Here is an 18,428-nt window from a genome sequence, read left to right as displayed (position 1 = left end):
AAGTCAAACACGTTGACGGGTTCCTTTCTTCTTGAAATCAAAATACCCAAAGGAAAAGTGGTGCAGAGACAGACACTGACCAGAGCGATGCACACAGCGCAGTCCTCCCGATCACTGTCCTCTCGGGGAGAAGCCCGTCCTCACTCTCCGTGGCCATGAGGTGGGACAGGGCCCGTGTGCATTTCCAGCAGCCTGCCCACTATTCTTCCCAGCCCAGATTTACAGTCATTCAATATATGGATTTGGTAACGTCTGCATGACAACAGTGGGCAGAAAGGTTAGGTGGTAATTGATTTGTGCTTGGAGTAAATTCATAGGAAGCATTCTGGCAGGGCCCAGAGGAAAACACTCACTTATCCTTCTGCGATGGTAAGACGCTGAAAGTTCCACTTACTTGATCCTTCAGTAGGAGATGGGCAGAGTTCTCGCTTTAACTGATTGACGCTTTCTAAATGACTGGCAAAATGATATTGCATTGCAGTTAAACTACCACTTAAGACAGCGGTTTCGAGAGCCCTTCAATGCCCTTGAAGCTTTCATTCCTATCAAGTAGCTCCCATTTAAGTCCTTTTCCTATTATGTAAGCTACCTAGTAAATACCATAAAACAATACTGTGAAATACATTCATATTTTCACATTAATATTTAATGCTGGAATTTGAACTTGTGTGCTAGATCACGCTAGTCTTTCTCTAGTTTGTCCCAAAAGGTGAGCGTCTACTCCACGCTTTCTTAATAGGCTTCTTTCCCTTCACTGTTTGGAGGGTGTTGCTCAGCCTGCTCACTTACCTGTGTCTCTGGAATATTCGGATGTTCAGTGAGCAGCAAACTGAATATGCAAAGACATTATTTCAAAAGCAAGAGACAGGCTTTCACACGGGCTTATTTTTAGCACCTCTGCGCTCAGCTCCGCTTGGAACCTGTTTCTCTCCAGCACTGGAGCTCCCTCACCTGGACAAGAGGCTGGACGGAGGGTGAGACAGAAAGGGACTGGGCAGGGCTCCCAGGCAGGAAGGTCACCTGCAGGGTGATCCCAGGCCGTGACCCTGGGTCCCAGATCACGACAGCACCCTTGAGACAGCCCGAGCTCAGTGACCGCCGAGGGCAGCGTCCCAACGCCATCTCCTCTGGTTCCAGATAAGATTGAAGATGAGTTGGAGATGACCATGGTCTGCCATCGGCCTGAGGGCCTGGAGCAGCTGGAGGCCCAGACGAACTTCACCAAGAGGGAGCTGCAAGTCCTCTATCGAGGCTTCAAAAACGTAAGACCCCACAGCCTCTGGAGGTTCAGCAGGGCTGCCCTGGGGCCATGGTCTCCCGACGGCCAAGGGGCCCAATCGGGGGGCTTTCCCATCTGTGTCTTGATAAAAGGAAGAGGGTCAGTTTACGAAGGGGACACGAGAGCAAGACCACATGGCTAGAAAGACCCCAGGTGGGGATGAGGTTCCAGCCTTAGCACGACCCATTCACACCGGCGCTTCAGCAACGCCGGGCCTCAGGTCGGCTGCTAACCCAGCAGAGACCGATACGTCAGCCTGAAGGCCAATGTATTAATTTACCACACGTTTCATATGTTGAACCTCATGATAGCCTTGTTGAGAAGGTCCTGTTAGCCCCATTTTACAGCGAGGGACGTTAAAGATCGGAGACTGACTCGTTCAAAGTCACAAAGCTTAGAAGGGACTGAGCCAGGTCTTTCTCATCCCAAAGTCCAAACTCTTTCCACCTCCTGTGCCTGTTCTCTGGGGAAGTCTCATCACTTTGCAAAGCAGCGTCAGTCCTGAGGTGAGATTGCCCCCAGGCCACGCACCTCAGAGACACGGAAGTCCCTGCCCCCCAGAGATCACCAGGAACCCTAGACCCCAAGGCTGGGCCCTCAGACACCCCGCTGACTCTGTCCCTTTGGCAGGAGTGTCCCAGCGGTGTGGTCAATGAAGAAACGTTCAAGCAGATCTACGCACAGTTCTTCCCGCATGGAGGTGAGTCCGACCTTGAAAAAGATCCCGCCCGGCTCCCTCTTTGGGGGGCAGCCTTCCTTTCTCCCAGTCCATGCCCCTGGGCATCTGCTTCCCCCTCAACACTGGGGAGGACCCCGAGCAGGATGCCGCCCTCATCACAAGGTGTGCGGTTCGCGAAAGCGGCAGCAGGAAAGAGCCCCGCGAAAGGACCCTCTGCGGGGGAGCAGGAGAGACGCAGCAGTCGCACAGTCTCCGGGGCTCTGGCAGCAGGCGTTTGCTCCCGATGCGGCAGCCGGGCTTCCGAGAGGCTAGGCCCTCGCTGAAGATCACACGGCTCGTGAGCGGCAGGCCCGAGGAGGTCCCGTAGCCTCCAATGCAGGGCTTGCGTGTCCGGCCCCCCGTTAGGCCGCACGCCCTCCATCTCTTCCTTAGCAGCTCGGGCAAACCAGGACTTTGACAAAGAAACTTTTGTAACTACCAGAGGCCATAAAAGTAAACTAACCCAAAACGATGCAGGGAATGTGAAGTTGTGTTTATAGATCTAGGTTAGCGAGGGTGCAGTCCACAGCTGCTCTGTTGCCCTGCCTGGCTCCTGCGGGGGCCCTCGCTGGTCCCACGGGCCTGGGACCTCAGTGGCTCTTCTTCTGGCTTCCATGTGTCACATGCCACCTTCCTCTTTGTCCCCAGGAGCTAACTCCTGCAGGACCCTTCCCCGGATCCTGATGAAACAGAGACCCAAGCGCCCCAACACAGCTGGGCAGCAGGCAGGAGCCCTTTGAGGTGTGGGACCCAGTTCAGGGCCCCCACCCAAGTTGTGGGGCAACTTCGTCCCATTCAGGCCGCAGAATCGGCCTGAGCCACTCTTGGTTGAGTTCCGACTATGTGGTGGGTTTGGTGGCTTTAATGATATGACTGAAAAAAATTAACATGCTTTGCCCTGGCCAGTTTGGCTCAGCAATTAGAGCACTGGCCCGTGGAACAGAGAGTCCCGGGTTCAGTTCCCGCTAAGGGCACATACCTCGGTTGCAGTTTGTCCCCGGCCCTGGTTGGGGTCGTGTGGGTGGCAGCCACTTGGTATGTCTCTCTCACATTGACATTCCTCTCTCTCTTCCTCCCCCTCTCCCTCCCGCTGTATCTGAAGATAAATGCAAAACTGTCCTCAGGTGAGGATAAAAAAAAAAATTAACATGCTTTTTCAAAGATGTCAAGAGATAGGTCTTGCTGCATCCCGTTGTGCAGAGATGGGAAAGTGAAGCTCAGAGAGGTGGCTTCAGATGCCCGAGGTCACACAGCTATGTGGTGACAGCTGCTACAAACCCAGGGCATCGCACTGCCACTCAGAAGAGCATCTTCATACAGTCACCGTGTCACTCACCCACCAGGATCTCTGGAGCTGGCTAAAGGGAGACAAGGGTCTGTTTTGGCTCTCACTAGAACTCCCTACCTAAGCCCCAGGAGAGCCAAATGGATCCGGGTCCATACCTGGGGGTTTGCCACTCCATGGGCATCTCCTTTCTATGCCCCAGCATCATCCTCTTCCCTTTCCTACTGTTTTAAGTGATTGTGCTCCGCTCTGCAGAGCCGGTTCCCATCCCCCGCCTCTCCTCTCTGCCTTTCAGATGCCAGCACCTACGCCCATTACCTCTTCCACGCCTTCGACACCACCCAGACAGGCTCGGTGAAGTTCGAGGTACATGAGTCCCTGGGACTCCCTGGTCCCCGTCTCCCCCACCTCTTCATGGGGTATTGGGGAAAGGGTTGGATCATCAGAGGGCCTCAGTCAACACAAAGAAACCTTCGTCCATTTAACAAGCATTCCCTGGATGTAGAGGGAAGAAACAGCCGCGCCCCCCCGGGAACTCGAGCCGCGGGGAAGAAGGACACAGTTCATAGCGCCCTGCACCGGGGCTCGGGGTGGCAGGCTCTGCGCTTAGCGCTGTGCGCGTATTAATTCACCGAATCCTCCCAGCGACCCTGCAAGACAGGGAGCTATTTATTACCAGTTACAGAAGAGGAGAGTAAGGCGAAGAGAGGCCGAGTGGCTTTCTCAAGGTCAAACAGTAAAGGAGGGATTTGCCCTCAAGTAGGGTTCTCGGAGTCCACTGGGGTGTTCTCAGCCACCAGGGTGCCACCACCCCTACAATAATCGCAGCCATGGGACGAGGCGATACCAGGGGAGGCTGTGCTCACCTCAGTCTGGAGGTATCAGCACACACAAGGTGTCCTCCTCCACGGGGCTCCTTCCCGAAAAGCAGGGCAGGTGGGGAGTGGGGGAGGGGCACTCCCCACAGAGCTTGGCCATATCCTCCCGCCACAGAGGCAGGGGACATACCGTTGTGTAGAAGCAGCCACAGAGTCGGACCCAAAGACAGAGCTCCCCCCACCCAAAGGCTGGGTGCTAATGTCGCTGCTTCCTCCTCCACTTCTCAGGACTTCGTCACCGCTCTGTCGATTTTACTGAGAGGAACCGTCCACGAGAAGCTCAGGTGGACGTTTAATCTGTATGACATCAATAAAGATGGATACATAAACAAAGAGGTAAGCGAGCTGAGGCCGGGGCAGGGGACCACCACAAGGCAGGCCTCTAACTCGGCTGGAACCCCCAGTCCCCACGAAGAAACTGTCTGAATGAGGAGGGGTCTGCTTTGGGGCTCACAGAGCTGGGGCCCGGCCAAATGAAGCAGCTCACCTTTGACCTCCCCATCGCCCCACCCCGCCCCTTTCCCAGGCACTGACGGACTCATTCGTTCTCACTGGGTCACACACATTCAATGCACATGTCAACGTGGGTCTAAGTGGGTTATTTCGGTGTAGTTACTCTTCCCATTTCACTAGACTAAGGGCCACCAGTGAAAGCCAAAGGTTGAAATAGCTCTGCAGTTATCGCCTCGAAGAGAAAAGGGAGGTTTTGGACGAAGAGGAGACCACAGTCGGGGCATATGGACCTATTCCACCTACTGATAGACCGCAGGAGGGGGTGATGGAGGGTGCAGCCGCCTCTAAGGAAATCGTCATAAATGATTTCTGGATCTTCACTGCTTGACACGTTTGGAGCCTCAGAATCCATGTGGTGTCCGGCCAGTGAAATGCCCACAGGTCCATCTCAAAACTGTCTGCTGTGTCCGGGCATCGCAGCTGAAGCTGGGATTTAGCGTCCATGACACCCACTTCCTGAGCCAGCCCTCCCCTCTGCCCTGCATGGCTCTCTCCAATGCGTAGTCCTCATTCATTCCGTCCTGTGTTTGCTCGACACCTATTTGGGTGCTGAAGATGAAGTGGTGAACCCCGAAAATGGGAAAACCCTAACACCCCCTAATAGCAGATGTGTTACATGAATTCCAATATATACATATAATGGAAATACAAGTGGCTGTTTAACATCATGCAAGAATAATAAGATGGAAAATTCATATGATACACTGCATTTATAAAAATCACTTTATGCCCAGCCGGTGAGGCTCAGTTGGCTGAGCATACTCCATGCGCCAGGAGGCCAATGATTTCCTGGGGGCTTGATCTCCAGTAGGGGGCGTGCTGGAGGCAGCCAATCGATATTTCTTATTGATGTTTCTATCTCTCTATCCCCTCCCTTCCTCTCTCTGAAATCAATTTAAAATATATATATTTATTAAAAAAATTAAAATCACTTTATAAGGCAGTATGTATAACATTATACAGAGTAGCTCAGCTTTAGTCAGATGTCTACCTCTGTTGCAATCAGCTATGGTTGAGATCACTCGTGCCCAGAGGGACAGGTCACCAGGCTGTATTTGTATACAGTTACCCAGGCTTGCCCATTCAAAGGAATTAATGGAGTGGGGAGACAGTCATCCAAAAATGGAGTATGGGCTGATCAGTACATAAACACGTCCACCCCAATCCCAACTGAGGGTAACCCCTCGCTGAGGGTGACGCTCAAGAAAGGGTAACCCACCCAGGAGCGTCTGAAGGCAACAGGAATTGTCCACTGCCCTCTCTCGGAGGAGGCTCCCAGAACATAGCCCCTCTAGCTTGCGTTCTAACTCCCTCTCCCCCGCTGAAGAAGGTCCTTGTAATCACTTTCATTCCTAAGTGGAGTAAGGAGCCCCAAACTGTCATCTAAGAAGAGCTTGACCCCAGGGTTTCTCCACTGTGTGCTTCCGTGCCCCCTGTCCAGGAGATGATGGACATTGTCAAAGCCATCTACGACATGATGGGGAAGTACACGTATCCTGTGCTCAAAGAAGACACTCCAAGGCAGCACGTGGATGTCTTCTTCCAGGTAGGTGTGCACCCCTGTGTGCGGCTGACGCTCACCTTAGATCAGTCAGCCTGCTAGCATCTGAGCAGTGGCTCATGCCCAGCCCCACACCGTGCATTGTAGGACACAGACAAGAATTACAAACGCATAGTTCTCCAGGAATAGACCGTCTCGTTCAGCAGACAAATATACACTACTGAAGAAAACAGGGGAGTACAGGTTTAGCACAGTCTCTAAGTCTGAATTTTGAAGTTCCACAAAAATTCCCGGGGCACCGGAGTCCACAGAGAAGGCGTCATTAAGCACATTTGTGTAGGGGGTAAGCACTGGTGTCTACATAGTGAAGGAAAGAAGCTTGGACACTATGGGGGGATGGACTGAGAGGTCTTTAAGTGGAAGACTTCATCCTTGCCTGGTAAAGAGTAGGTGGCCGCTGCTAACTCGTGAGTGGAAAAATGGGAAGGGCAGAGTGGTATTTTAGTAAAAAAATCAACCGAGCAGTAGAGTATCAAAGAACGCCAGAGCTCATTCGAGTCTCATCCTCTGGCCGTGCAGATGGAAAAATCAGAGGCTCGGAGGAGCTTAGAGACTCATTCAGGGTCACACAGTGAGTGACAGAGGCAGAAGGAGAAACTTGTGTCCGGTGTTCTTTCTGCCTGACAAACAGGCTGGAAGAATCCCAGGAGATGCACGAGGGTGTCAGTGGGATAAGCTGGTGATGAAGTGACGAAAGTCCGGAGCGTGTCTTTTCGTTTTAAGGATGCTCCTGGGGGTCAACATGCTACAACCAGAGCCAGGTGGCGTTGTCTGGCCAGGGGGAGACCACCCTCATTCTCGGGGCAACGTGGCTTCATGAGAGGCAAGTTTGGGAATGCGGATAACCAGGTTCTTTAAAGCGCTTCTTCTCGTGTCTTTCAGAAAATGGACAAAAATAAAGACGGGATCGTGACTTTAGATGAATTTCTTGAATCCTGTCAGGAGGTAAGGACAGACCGCAGGGTGCAATATCTCTGAATCTGGGACGGGAACTCTGGGGCTGGTGACCTGCAGAAGCAAAAGTGAGAAACCTGTGACCCCTCAGGTCAGAGCCACTGACACCACCAGCAACAAGTCAGAATTCCAACAGTCGCCACTGCGCAGAATGATGTGTGGTTGTTCTCGGCCACACGGGCTGAGCCGGGCAGCCTCAGAAGGGCTGGGGGATATGGGAGCCCCGAGGGGTCTCTGAGAAACAGACTTCCCACGGGGGCTGCACCATCATTTTTGAACCTGCCTCTGGCTTGATGACCACTCCCCAGACGACAGGGGAGGAACTGGAAAAACATCTGAAGCTGTGATTCTCAAACTACAGTGTGTGTGAGAACTGCCTGGGGTGATTCTAGAAATGTCCATTTCCAGACCTCAATCCCAGAGACTCCAGATCTGGGGTCGGGTCTAGAAAACTTATTTCTTTTAAGAGTTTTCTTTTCCTTTATTGATTTGAGAGAGAGAGAAAGGGAGAGGGAGAGAGAGATAGAAATATTGATGAGAGAGAACATCGATCGGCTGCCTCCTGCATGCACCCACTGGGGATCGGGCCCACAACCTGGGCATGTGCCCTGACCAGGAATCGAACCGGCAACCTCTTGGTGCATGGGTCGACACTCAGCCACTGAGCCACACTGGCCAGCCTAGAAATCTTCATTTTTAACACAAGTGCCCTACACCAATGTTTCTAAAACTTTAATGTGCAAACCAGCCTCGCTGAAATTCTTGTGAACACCCAGATAGATCCTCCTTCAATCCATCCAGGCTGGGACTCGAGCTGCTACTTCTCTAACACTCCCCCAGGTGGCGCTGCGGCTGCTGGTCCTTGGACCACCTTTTCATTAGTGGAAAGGATACACTGGCCCTGGAGTCAGCCAGAGACTGACTTGGAAATAATCATGTTCATCTACTTGAGGGAAATGCATTTATACCCCCACCTTATTTCAGAAAGGTATACGGTTACTCAGCTCCTACTCAGAGCTGCAAGTACAAGAAAGCTGGGGAGACGTTGTCAATACATGCTGAGCACCTGCCACGTTCCAGGAACATTGCATAAATCTCACAACAACCCTGAGAGGTAGAGGTGCTATATCCAGGTAATATTCTAACTCTTTAATGACCGGGATGGACTGAGAATCGACCTCTGTTCACCAACCTTGGCCCGACATCCTAGAGCAGTGCCCTAGAGGACCCCGATAAACTTGGTAGTAACCCATTAGTTGATGGATCTTTGGGTGGTCCAGGGGTCCTGCACCAGTTACCGGGTAGCCAGAGGGGAAGATGCTGGGGCAGGGGGAAGCTCAGGTCAGCAGCTATTCACCAACAGGTGAATTTCAACATTTTAATCAGTGTGAAATGGCTACACAGCTCTATTTATCATACCCATTTTAAAGAAGGGAAAATGGAGGCATTGCAAGGTTAAGAGGTGTGGGGAAGGCATGGTAAGTTATGGAGATGGAAGTTGAACTCCATCATTCTAATTTTAAATACCATGCCCTACTGAGTATGCTTTTCTAACTATGCTTACCAGCTTTTTAATTCAGTTTCTCACATTAGCAATTTCTTTTTTTTTTATCCTCACCCGAGGACATTTTTCCATTTTTTGTACAGATAGAGTGGGAGGGAGAGAGAGGAAGGGAGAGAGAGAGAGAAACATCGACGTGAAGGGACACATCGAGTGGCTGCCACCCGCACGACCAACCAGGGCCGGGGACAAACTGCAACCAAGGTACGTGCCCGGGTCTCTCTGTACCGCAGGCCGACACTCTAACCGCTGAGCCAAACCGGCCAGGGCACATTAGCAATTTCTTTAGCTATTCATTAATTAACTCACTGGTTTTACCAGCCTATTGTATAAGTAGATACTATGATTGATACCATTTTACACATGAAGAAACTGAGGCATGGAGAGATTAAGTAACTTGCCTGAGGTCACAACTTTAAGTGACAGAGCCAGGATTTGGCTCACTCCAGACAGCTTGACTTGAGAACCTTTATACCTAACCACTGGGAAATACTCCTCCCTGTTCTAGAAACTTTGAAAAGATTTCACACACCCAGAATCAACTTTTGTCTTTGTTGATTTTCTCTATTATAGGTCTGCTTTTGGTTTCATGAATTTGAGCTCTGAATTATTCCCTTCCATCTACTTTTTTAATTTTAATTCTATTTTCTAGGTTTTCTCCTAGCTTCTTGAGATGGAGGTTTTGATCACTGATCTTCAACCCTTCTTTTCTAACATATATGTTTAAAGAGAGACGTTTTCCTCTGAGTATTGCTTCAGATCCCCCAGCTTTTTAAAAAATCTTTTTATTGACTTTTGGAGAGAGAGGAAGGGAAAGGGAGAGAGAGAAACTTTGATGTGAGAGTGAAACATCGATCGAATGCCTCCTGCATGCCCCTTCCAGGGATCAAGCCCACAACCTGGGCATGTGCCCTGACCCAGAATGGAATAGGCAACCTATCAGTGCCCGGGACAACACCCAATCAACTGAGCCACAACGCCCAGAGCCAGATGCCCCAAATGTAGATGTCACATTTGCATTATATTTTAATTCAAATATTTTCTTCTCTGACCCATGAAATACAGCTCATCAAAACTAACAAAAAAGACGTTGAAAATGTGAATAGTCCTGTGTTTGTTAGAGACATTGAGTCTGGAACTTAAGACTTTCCCACAGAGGGAATGGCAGGCTCAGATGCCTTCACTGGTAAATCCTTCTAAGCATTCAAGAAAGAAATGATTCTAATTTTATGTGAACTCAAAGACCAGAGAGAGAGGAAAAACTTCTCAGCTTGATTTATGAGGCTATCATAACCCTAATACAGAAACTTGAGAAGTCTATTACAAGATAAAAATAAAATTTCAGGCTAATATATTCCTCTGGTCATAGATGCAAAAAATCAAATTCAGCAATATGTTAAAGGGGGTTTGTTACAGAAATGCTAGGTTGGTTTAACGTTCAAGAATGAATCGGTGTAATTAATGACAGAATAAAGGAGGAAAAAATGTGATCATCTCAGTGGCTGTAGAAAAGTCATTTGATAAAACTCAGTTGCCCAGAACTTCTTAACGGAAGCAATATGCACTCTCCCACTCAAAATGTGTTCTTTCTGAATTCCTTAAGGCCAGAGAAGGTGCTCCTGGCCTTGAGTGGCTCATTTCTGGGTCCCAGCCCTCAATCCTCGCTCCTCACACCCTGAAGAGTCTTTCTGCACAGGACACCCACACTGGAGGTTTGCTGGCCAGAGCTTCTCGGGCAGGAGCCCCACGAATTCTAACCACTGTCTCTTCTCCCGCCCCTTCCCAGGATGACAACATCATGAGGTCCCTCCAGCTGTTCCAAAACGTCATGTAACTACGGACACAGCCATCTGGCTCTCAGAGACGTTGTACTAAACCACCGACTTAACACCTTGACCTGCTCGCCTTCTGATTTTACACAATGACTCTGGGACAGAAACGCCTTCTGACGCTCGGGAAGAATTCTCTGCCGAAGACTTTCTTTGGAACCCAGCGCCACGTGGCTCAGTCTCTGATAGCCGGCTCTTCCTCCTCCCTCTTCTGGAGAGACACAAGATGAAATTGGAAGCATGCTCATCTCGTCACGCTGCTGCCCCGTGGACGGTCCCTCGGCCTGAGCTTAGACAGTAGCACACACCTGTCTGCTTGCGCGCCCAGCCCTCTGCCACCGAGTGCAGCGGACCTGCGTGGACCCGGAGGCAAGAGGACCTGAGCCAACTGCACTCCATTCTCCGATGGCCTCCCGACCCAATGTGCCTGTTTCCCTTCCTTCCGTGGGAAGAGCAAGCGTTGTACAAAACAATGTGAGTCTACTGTGACGAGATCGGGAGAGCCAGCGCCTGACCTGTGTAGGCTAGGACTGACTTACTAAGCATGGCATTGTCTGCTGACCCACACTGCCCACGTCCTTCGTTTCCAGAGGCAAGGACCAGTCATTCTCTCTCACGCTAGCATCTGTGCTGGTCGTACAAACCCCTTCACTGCCCGGAAGGGAGCCCATGCCCAGTGGCCCGTGTCTCCACTCCATGTCCTGCTAGAGCCCGGCACTGCATGCCCCGTCCGGAAAGCCCAGAATGCCTGCAGATTGCTGTAATTTTATACCATCTTCTAATCAATAAACAGAATTATTTCTTACACTCTTACTTGTCACTTCTTCCCTGAGTCCTGCGGGCAGGAGAGCTAAGTTGTAAAAAGGAAAGGCCAGTCTGTTCATTCGGCATCCAGTTATTAGTACGTACAGTGCGCCAGCCCCGAGGAAAACATCCAATTCAGATGCAAATACCAGACCACCTGCAGATGCAGCCTGGAGAGGAATCTCTTCACTACACCTCCCTGCCGACCAGATGGCCCCTCCCAAGCTCCTCTCCTGTAGAGCCTGGAGCCTCCCATGATGTGGTTGAGGATACAGAGAGACAGGGTGGCCCGCACCTCCTGCTGATGGATGTGGAGCCCAGGGGTTGACCAAGTGGCTTCAGCCTCTAAGCAGCAAATCACCACTAATGTTGAACAAGGTGGGTCTTGGGCTCCCCACTGGACATCACATTTAAAAGATTAAGAGCTAAGAGTGGCATTCTTGGAAGTCGCAGGTCTTGCACCAGGGGCTTTGTAGACATTATCTTATTTCATGCTCACTGTAGAACATTCTGGAAGGTAGAGTCCTGGTTTAATTGACGAGGACACTGAAGCACAGAGAGACAGGGACCAGGGTAAGGTAGCACACAGCTCCTAGAGAGAGTCAACTCTTCCCACTCTATCCTAGAGTCTTCCTACGAGGGGATTCTGCCATGCCCCAAGGAACTGGGGCATCTCACACAAACCTCATCCATCTGCAGTCAGTTCAGAGAGGCACAGGCATGCTTTGCATCCGACAGCAGATGAGGAAACAGGCCAAGAAAGGGAAAGTGTCAGGTGCCAGAGACGGCCGCTGCATCTCACGCAGGAAATGCTCCCCGTCTGACTGCCCCTGGCTGCCGCGCTCCCGGGGGGGGAATTGCAGGGAACACAGCTCTACTTCTCTCTTTGCGCTTCCCGGTGCAGCCACGTGGTCGTCGAAGGCTGCTGGACACCTGGCTGGCACACACTTAGGACACCTGTACTTGGGACCCTTCCCAAGTAGGGGCTGGACCTGCATCGTGAGGCCGCACACTGTCTGGGCCGTGGTCCTCCACCCCGGCTGACACCACAATCACCTGGGCCCCAGCCCAGACCAATCGACATGGACTCCGAGGCTGGGGCCCGGGCATCAGGATGCTTTAGAAGCTGCTCAGGTGGTTTCAAAGTGCATCCAGAGGTACCATGGGGACGTGACCACACCCGGTGCTGGGAATGACGCAGGTGATCTGAGCCACCCCCCACCCCTTCCCGCCAGCTGTTTGAAAATCAGGTCTTGATCTCAAGGCTCACCACCAACCCATTTCGTGGGCTACCTGCCGCGCTGGGACCCTCACCCTCACCCCAATCCCTTTACATTAACAAGCCTCATCAGCTGACCTCCCTGGTCTATCTCCTGGCCAGTTCATTCCCCCCAAGCTTCTCCAGCTACATCACATCACTCTACCCTGCGAGGAAGGCTGCCAACTCCAGTCTTTCACACACTCACACACACACACACACACCGTCTTTGTCCCAAAGCCCAGTCAAGGCCCCTTATGCAGACGAAGGAAACTAGGAATAGAAAGCCCAGGCCTGTGTCACGCTCCCTCCACTGAACCACATGCAGTTGGTGTTCTGGCCACGGAAGCAGCGGAAACCGGCGAGGATCTCTGTGGCAGGGGGGTGGGGGCTGAGTCCTCCCACCATCTGACCCCCGCCGCCTGCGCAGTCCGAGGGGTAAAAGCCCCTCCCTGATAATGCTGACGAAGAATAGGTAAATGCTTGGGGGTTTATGGAGAAAAACAGACCGCTGTGGTGACTGATCGGAGGCTGCGCCCGCCGGGTGTGAGCGGCTGCTGCTCGCCACTGAGCCGCTAGATGGCGCAGGCGCCCTGCCGAATCCGCCGCGGACCCCGCCGCTTGGGGCTCCAGGCAGCGCCCGGGAACCCAGAGGGTGAGCAGCGGGGCCGCAAGCCGAGAAGGACGCGCCTGGAGGCTCCTAAGCCCAGCGCCAGGCTGGCTTCGGGCCACCTGTGCACGCGCAAGCCCGGCACTTGCAAAGGCCTGGCGCCTAGTGTCTGCCCTGCTACCACTGCCTTAAAATTCTTAATAAACTCTGAACCAGGGAACCCTCATTTTCACATTTGCCCTGGGTCCTGCAAATTAGGCAGCCGGTCCTAGCCAGAGCTTTCCACTGGAGGACTTAGACACCGTGACTCATCATCCCAGCCAGGTGAGGATATGGTCCCATTTTATAGACCAAGAAACCGAGGCTCAGAGAAGTGATGAGACCTGTCCAGGATCCCACGCCTGTTGCCGATGGAGCTTGCTGGAAATGGCATCTAAGACCCCAAGAGCAGGGTCCTTTTCGCCGTCTGGGAGTGGCCATGGCTGTCCCTGCCCCACATAGGCCCAGCAGGCAGCCTCCTTCAGGCCCACCTGGGGCTCACAGGCTGGGAGCGGTTGGGATCACAGCTGTTCCCAGAGTCTCCATTTCTTCTGGGAATTGAAAACCCCTGGGCAGCCTGGAGGGAGAGGCAGCCATCCCGGCCCAAGTTGTTGATCCTGGCTTCTGCTTCCTGGACAGACAGACAGCCAGCTACAGACCTGGGCCACCCGAAGGACGTGCAGGTCAGTGGGTTGTGTAGAGTGGGAGGGTCTGGTTTCCCAGGGAGTGAAACAGCCCAGGGCTGGAGTCCTGCCCCCACCCTCCTACCGCCCCCTTTCCAGCTACATGCCCCGAAGCGACGGCCCCTCTGAGCCTTGCTTTCATCAAAACCAAACAGTGAAAAATTCTCAGGGTTGCTGTGAGGACTAAATATTTCAAGTGCCTGGTGAGTTACAGGTCCTCAGTAAATATGCCTTTATTTACTTTTGGTTTTTGTCACAAAGACAGCTGGGTTATCCTCTCTGGTATCTCCCCCTTGGGGAATGGGGTGGGAGGCAGAGGTCTCGGAGCTGGTTGGAGGGCGGAGGGCAGGAAACCTGCGAGAAATGTGGTCCAACGGGCCAGACCAGCCGCCCAGAGAACCGGCTGCCTGTGGGTCTGGAGAGAGGCCGCAGTGTAGAGGCTGCAGGAAGCTGGGGGTAGAGGCTGGGCGGCAGGGAACGGAGAACACAACGGAACGCTAATGCTCATACTGCCCCCTTGTGGTCGTCCAGCCCTGGGCTGGTTTCAGAGCCTTTTCTGGGCCTTCATATTGCTGGATCCTCCTTGCAGCTCCCCTGAGAAGCTGACCTATCACCCCACTTTACAAGTGAGTGGATGACACAGGATTTGACCCCGTCTTCTGATTTTTGATTCAGGGTTCACCCCAGTACTGCACAGTCGGGGCCCACCATGGGAGGAAGGGGCAGAAAAGGCAGAACCCTCTGTTTCTCCATCTGCCAGACCCACAAAACTAGGAGTGGGCGATGGGTTTGGGGCCCAGAGAACAAAGGACTCTTCTGCCTCCAGGTCCTGTGTGCTCCTCAATGTTCCGGCTGAGCCAGGATGAAAGGTTGTCCCGGAGCCTCTGAAGTCAGGCGGGCTTGACTGCCCCCATGGCTGCCGCATACTCGCTGTGTGACCCCAGGTAAGTGACGCCACCTCTCTGAGCTCGTTTCCTCATTGATAAAGCAGGGGTGACAGCCCTGACAAGACCGGAAGAGCGTGGAGGAAAGCGAGTGGGTTTTGCAGTCGGTTGCACTAGGTTCAGATTCCAGCGCTTCGCCTCCATAAGCCTCAGTTTCCTCATCTGGAAAGTGGGGTGTTAGGACCTCCTGCCTAAATTGTTGTACAGGTTAGTGAGATAATAGCTATAGAGGTCGATAATGTTCATCTCCCCAGGAGAGAAGGCGGCGGGACGCGGGGGTGTCCACTGCATGTCGCTACAGAGGCCACCCCGCACCAGGCCTAGCACCTGCCCCAGCGTCCGCCCAGAGCCCCAGGTTAATCGGACGTCCCCAGAGAAGTGGGCTCAGAGCATTCCTGCTGGCAGCGGGCAGCCTTTCGGGATAAGAGGTGACATTCAGAGAGACACTAACCAGGCCACATCGACCATGAAAGACTGTGCTCGAAATCAGAATCATAAAGACAGGGCCTTCCATCCCAGCACCTCCGACCCTTTGAAATGCCCCGCCAGACGCCGCAGCAGTAAGTGGGAGCCAGGTCTCAGACACCAGGCCAGGAGGCAGCTCTGAATTGCTGAGCCGAGTACCACATCGGTCACATTCTGGGCTTCGTGCGTTCATTTTTCTTCCCTGGGCCAAAGCAGTGACACATGTGCCCTGGGGTCAGGCAGCCTGGGTTCACAGCCGCTCACGGCGTTCCTGTGCCTGAGTGTCCCCACCTGCCAGGTGGGGCTGAGAGTAACCCCTACCATGTGTTAAGTGTTCAGTTTCAGGCTGAGTGCACTCACTCAGGTACCTTAGAAAAGTACCTAACACATAGGAGGCACTTGGTTATGAAGAATAGAGTAATAATGATACCAGTGAATACATCTGTATAATAGTCGTTCCTATCATTGCTGTTGATTCTAGTCTGCTGTGCTCCATGAAAAGGCGCCCACATGGTGGATATAATAAAACCTCACCTACTTAGCAAGGCCTGCAAGGCCCCTCCTGGCCTGCTCGCCACCTCCTGCCCCCTCTCCACCTGGCACTTCTTCCCAGGGGTCTGTATCCAGCTCCCTTGTGGTGCCTCCTGCATTCGTGGTATTGCACACACTGTCCCTCTTCCTAGAATGTTCTTTCCGCCAAATCCATGGGCAAACCCCAACCCACCCTTCAATACCCCATGTAATTGCTGCCATTTCTTGGAACCCTTCTAGACCGTGAGTGTGGCCGACCTCCCCTTCATTGCACCCTCCACACCCGAGCACCTGCTATGTCCACGTCCCCATAATCACAAGCTCCTTAAGGGGAGACGCACATCACACCTACCTGCACCTCACACTGCACCTGCCCAAGGGAGGCACGTGGGAATTCCTTGCCAAATGAACATATTTCTCGCCTCCAGTATCCCTGATGTTTTAAGAACATGAAGAAGGGCACTTACCTTGGACATTACTGCAGAGTTGACCTGGACAGCCAGTACCTGGCACCTGACTTTCCTCCAGGTTGACGACCAGGCCTTCCATCTTCCCTTGAGCCAGGCTGCCCACGAGCTGTGGGCAGATTGAGATTGGTGAGCACATAGTAGGTGCTCAGTAAATACTAGTTCCAGATCTCTTCCACACAACATCAAAAGGGACCGAAAAAACAAACAAGTCTAAAACCAGGTGGCAGTGTCTTAGCAGAGTTGTCTTCCAGGACTGTCAGAGAATCTGAGAAACGACTCTCAGGCTGCCCCCATCCTTCTGACCCACAGCTTCAGGTCAGCACTGACCTGCTCAGCGCATGAGACTTGGTTATAAATTGAGCCCTTCTCCCCGTCTCCCTGATCTGATCTCAACCTAGTGCTCTGCCTCTGTGTGTGCGGGGGAGGGTGGGGGGAGGGGAGGGGGCAAGATCCAGCTTTCTGGATGACTCCCAGGGGTCCCATAAAGAACGAAGCATGGGACCTGGGACCACAGCCAGCAGGAAGTGGACGCCCTTCTGGGTGGTTTCAAAGACCTGCTTCCTCCTGTTCCCACGTGCAGGAACCGAAGCCTGGGAGCAGCCTGGCCAGGGCCACATGGAACAGTCCAGCCCATTCCTACAGGACACCTGGTCCTTCCAAGGAGAGACTTGAGCTGGAGGCTCCCAGCAGCCTGGCTGAGGGTCTCTCAGACCCACGCTGCTTGCTGTCTGGGGCTCTTCCGACCCATCTCTCTGCCCTCTCTCCTTTTCCCAGCTGCCGGGCCTACAGCGACCCTCCTCCATCCTTCAGACACTCGGCCTGTACGTCGCTGCCCCAGCTAATGCCATCTTGGCCTCTGCCTCCTGAAGGACCCCAACTAGGACAAAAAGTAGTGACAGTACCTGCTTCACAGGGATGTTGTGAAGGGTTCAGCATTACCCCACGTAAGTGGCTCGCACGTAAGCGTCAGCCATCACCATCACTATTGCCAGCACTATTGCCGCCACCATCGCCATCATGGTCTCTATCACCATCACTGTCACCATCGCCGTAACCATCTCTATCGCCATCACCGTCGCTGTCGCCAGCACCACAGATGTCTTCTCGCCGAGTGGTCAGCAGGCACGAGACTTCTGTGTGTCCCCTTCCAGAAACTCCCTCCCGAGAGTAGCTGATCAGAGAAACGCCCCCGAGAAGGCTGGGACCATCCCAGAGATGTAGGGCCCCCAGCAAATCCATTCGTTCTTTTGGGAGACAATAACACGGAGTGGAAGGGTCAAGTCCAGAAGAACCGGACTATAATAAACGTCTGTGTGTTGCCCAGCTCCTGGGCACTTCGCGTGCATTCTCTCCCTCAGCCTCGCAAGTGGACAAGGTGAAGCCTCGCGGAAGCGGGTAGCTGCGCCGGGTTCGCCTGGCCACGTGTGGCAGAGCTGGCTGGACCCAGCTGGGTTCTGCCTTCGCGCCAGCTGTACCACAGAAAGAATAGGGTGCTTGTCCCCAGGTTCGTCTTCTCGGACAGCCAGATGTCTCCCGTGCCCACCCTCCCCCTTCTCGCCCACTCGGCCCAGCCACGCACTGGAGGGTCCCCGTCCTGACCCCGGGGAGCAGGCTCGCCCATGGGGTCAGGTTGCAGCTGGAAATTCCTTCGAGCAAGGTGCAGTATGGAGGCAGGTAGACAGACACCTGTGGGGTCACATTCACAGACAGACAGCTCATCGCCAGGAGGAAGCCACATGCCTCAGCTCCCAGCTCATCGGATTGGAGTCAGACGCAGCCACGATTGTGTCCCAAAGGCCCCCTGGGGCTGGCGGAGGAGGCCCTTCGCGCCCGCTGCTGCAGGGCAGCCGGCTGGAAGCGCCCTTTCTGCTGAATGCTGACCCCTCTAAGAACCTCGGGGGCCGAGGGATCCACGCCCTGCCCTGTGAGAGATACTCAGAGGAGGCTAAGTCAGGCCCCTGCGGGGACCCGCCTCCGCTGCCCAGGGTGACAAGGTGACAAGGTGACAAGCCCTGGGGAAGCAGAAGGTCAACATTCCCCAGAGGG

The 18,428-nt window shown here is 53.3% G+C and overlaps 1 protein-coding gene across 6 annotated transcripts in view; it reads left to right on the top strand.

Annotated features, from left to right (window-relative positions):
* Positions 1-10,705, top strand: part of KCNIP1 (potassium voltage-gated channel interacting protein 1) — a 256,568-nt gene extending 245,863 nt beyond the window's left edge. For 4 of the 6 annotated variants that reach the window (XM_036240109.1, XM_036240107.1, XM_036240110.1 and 1 more), the window contains 7 exons: positions 1,138-1,262; positions 1,910-1,979; positions 3,578-3,648; positions 4,389-4,496; positions 6,115-6,219; positions 7,117-7,179; positions 10,536-10,705. In XM_036240109.1, coding sequence (XP_036096002.1) covers positions 1,138-1,262; positions 1,910-1,979; positions 3,578-3,648; positions 4,389-4,496; positions 6,115-6,219; positions 7,117-7,179; positions 10,536-10,583 — 590 coding nt within the window. In that variant the 3' untranslated portion in view covers positions 10,584-10,705. Of the gene's footprint in view, positions 1-1,137; positions 1,263-1,867; positions 2,011-3,539; positions 3,649-4,388; positions 4,497-6,114; positions 6,220-7,116; positions 7,180-10,535 lie in introns of those variants that run through there. The other 2 variants (XM_036240106.1, XM_036240111.1) reach the window with 2 other exon arrangements.
* The last annotated feature ends 7,723 nt before the right edge of the window (positions 10,706-18,428 follow it).

Source organism: Molossus molossus, unplaced genomic scaffold (assembly GCF_014108415.1).
Source record: "Molossus molossus isolate mMolMol1 unplaced genomic scaffold, mMolMol1.p scaffold_m16_p_4, whole genome shotgun sequence".
Lineage (NCBI taxonomy): Eukaryota > Metazoa > Chordata > Mammalia > Chiroptera > Molossidae > Molossus > Molossus molossus.
This window is presented reverse-complemented; position numbering and strand designations above follow the sequence as displayed.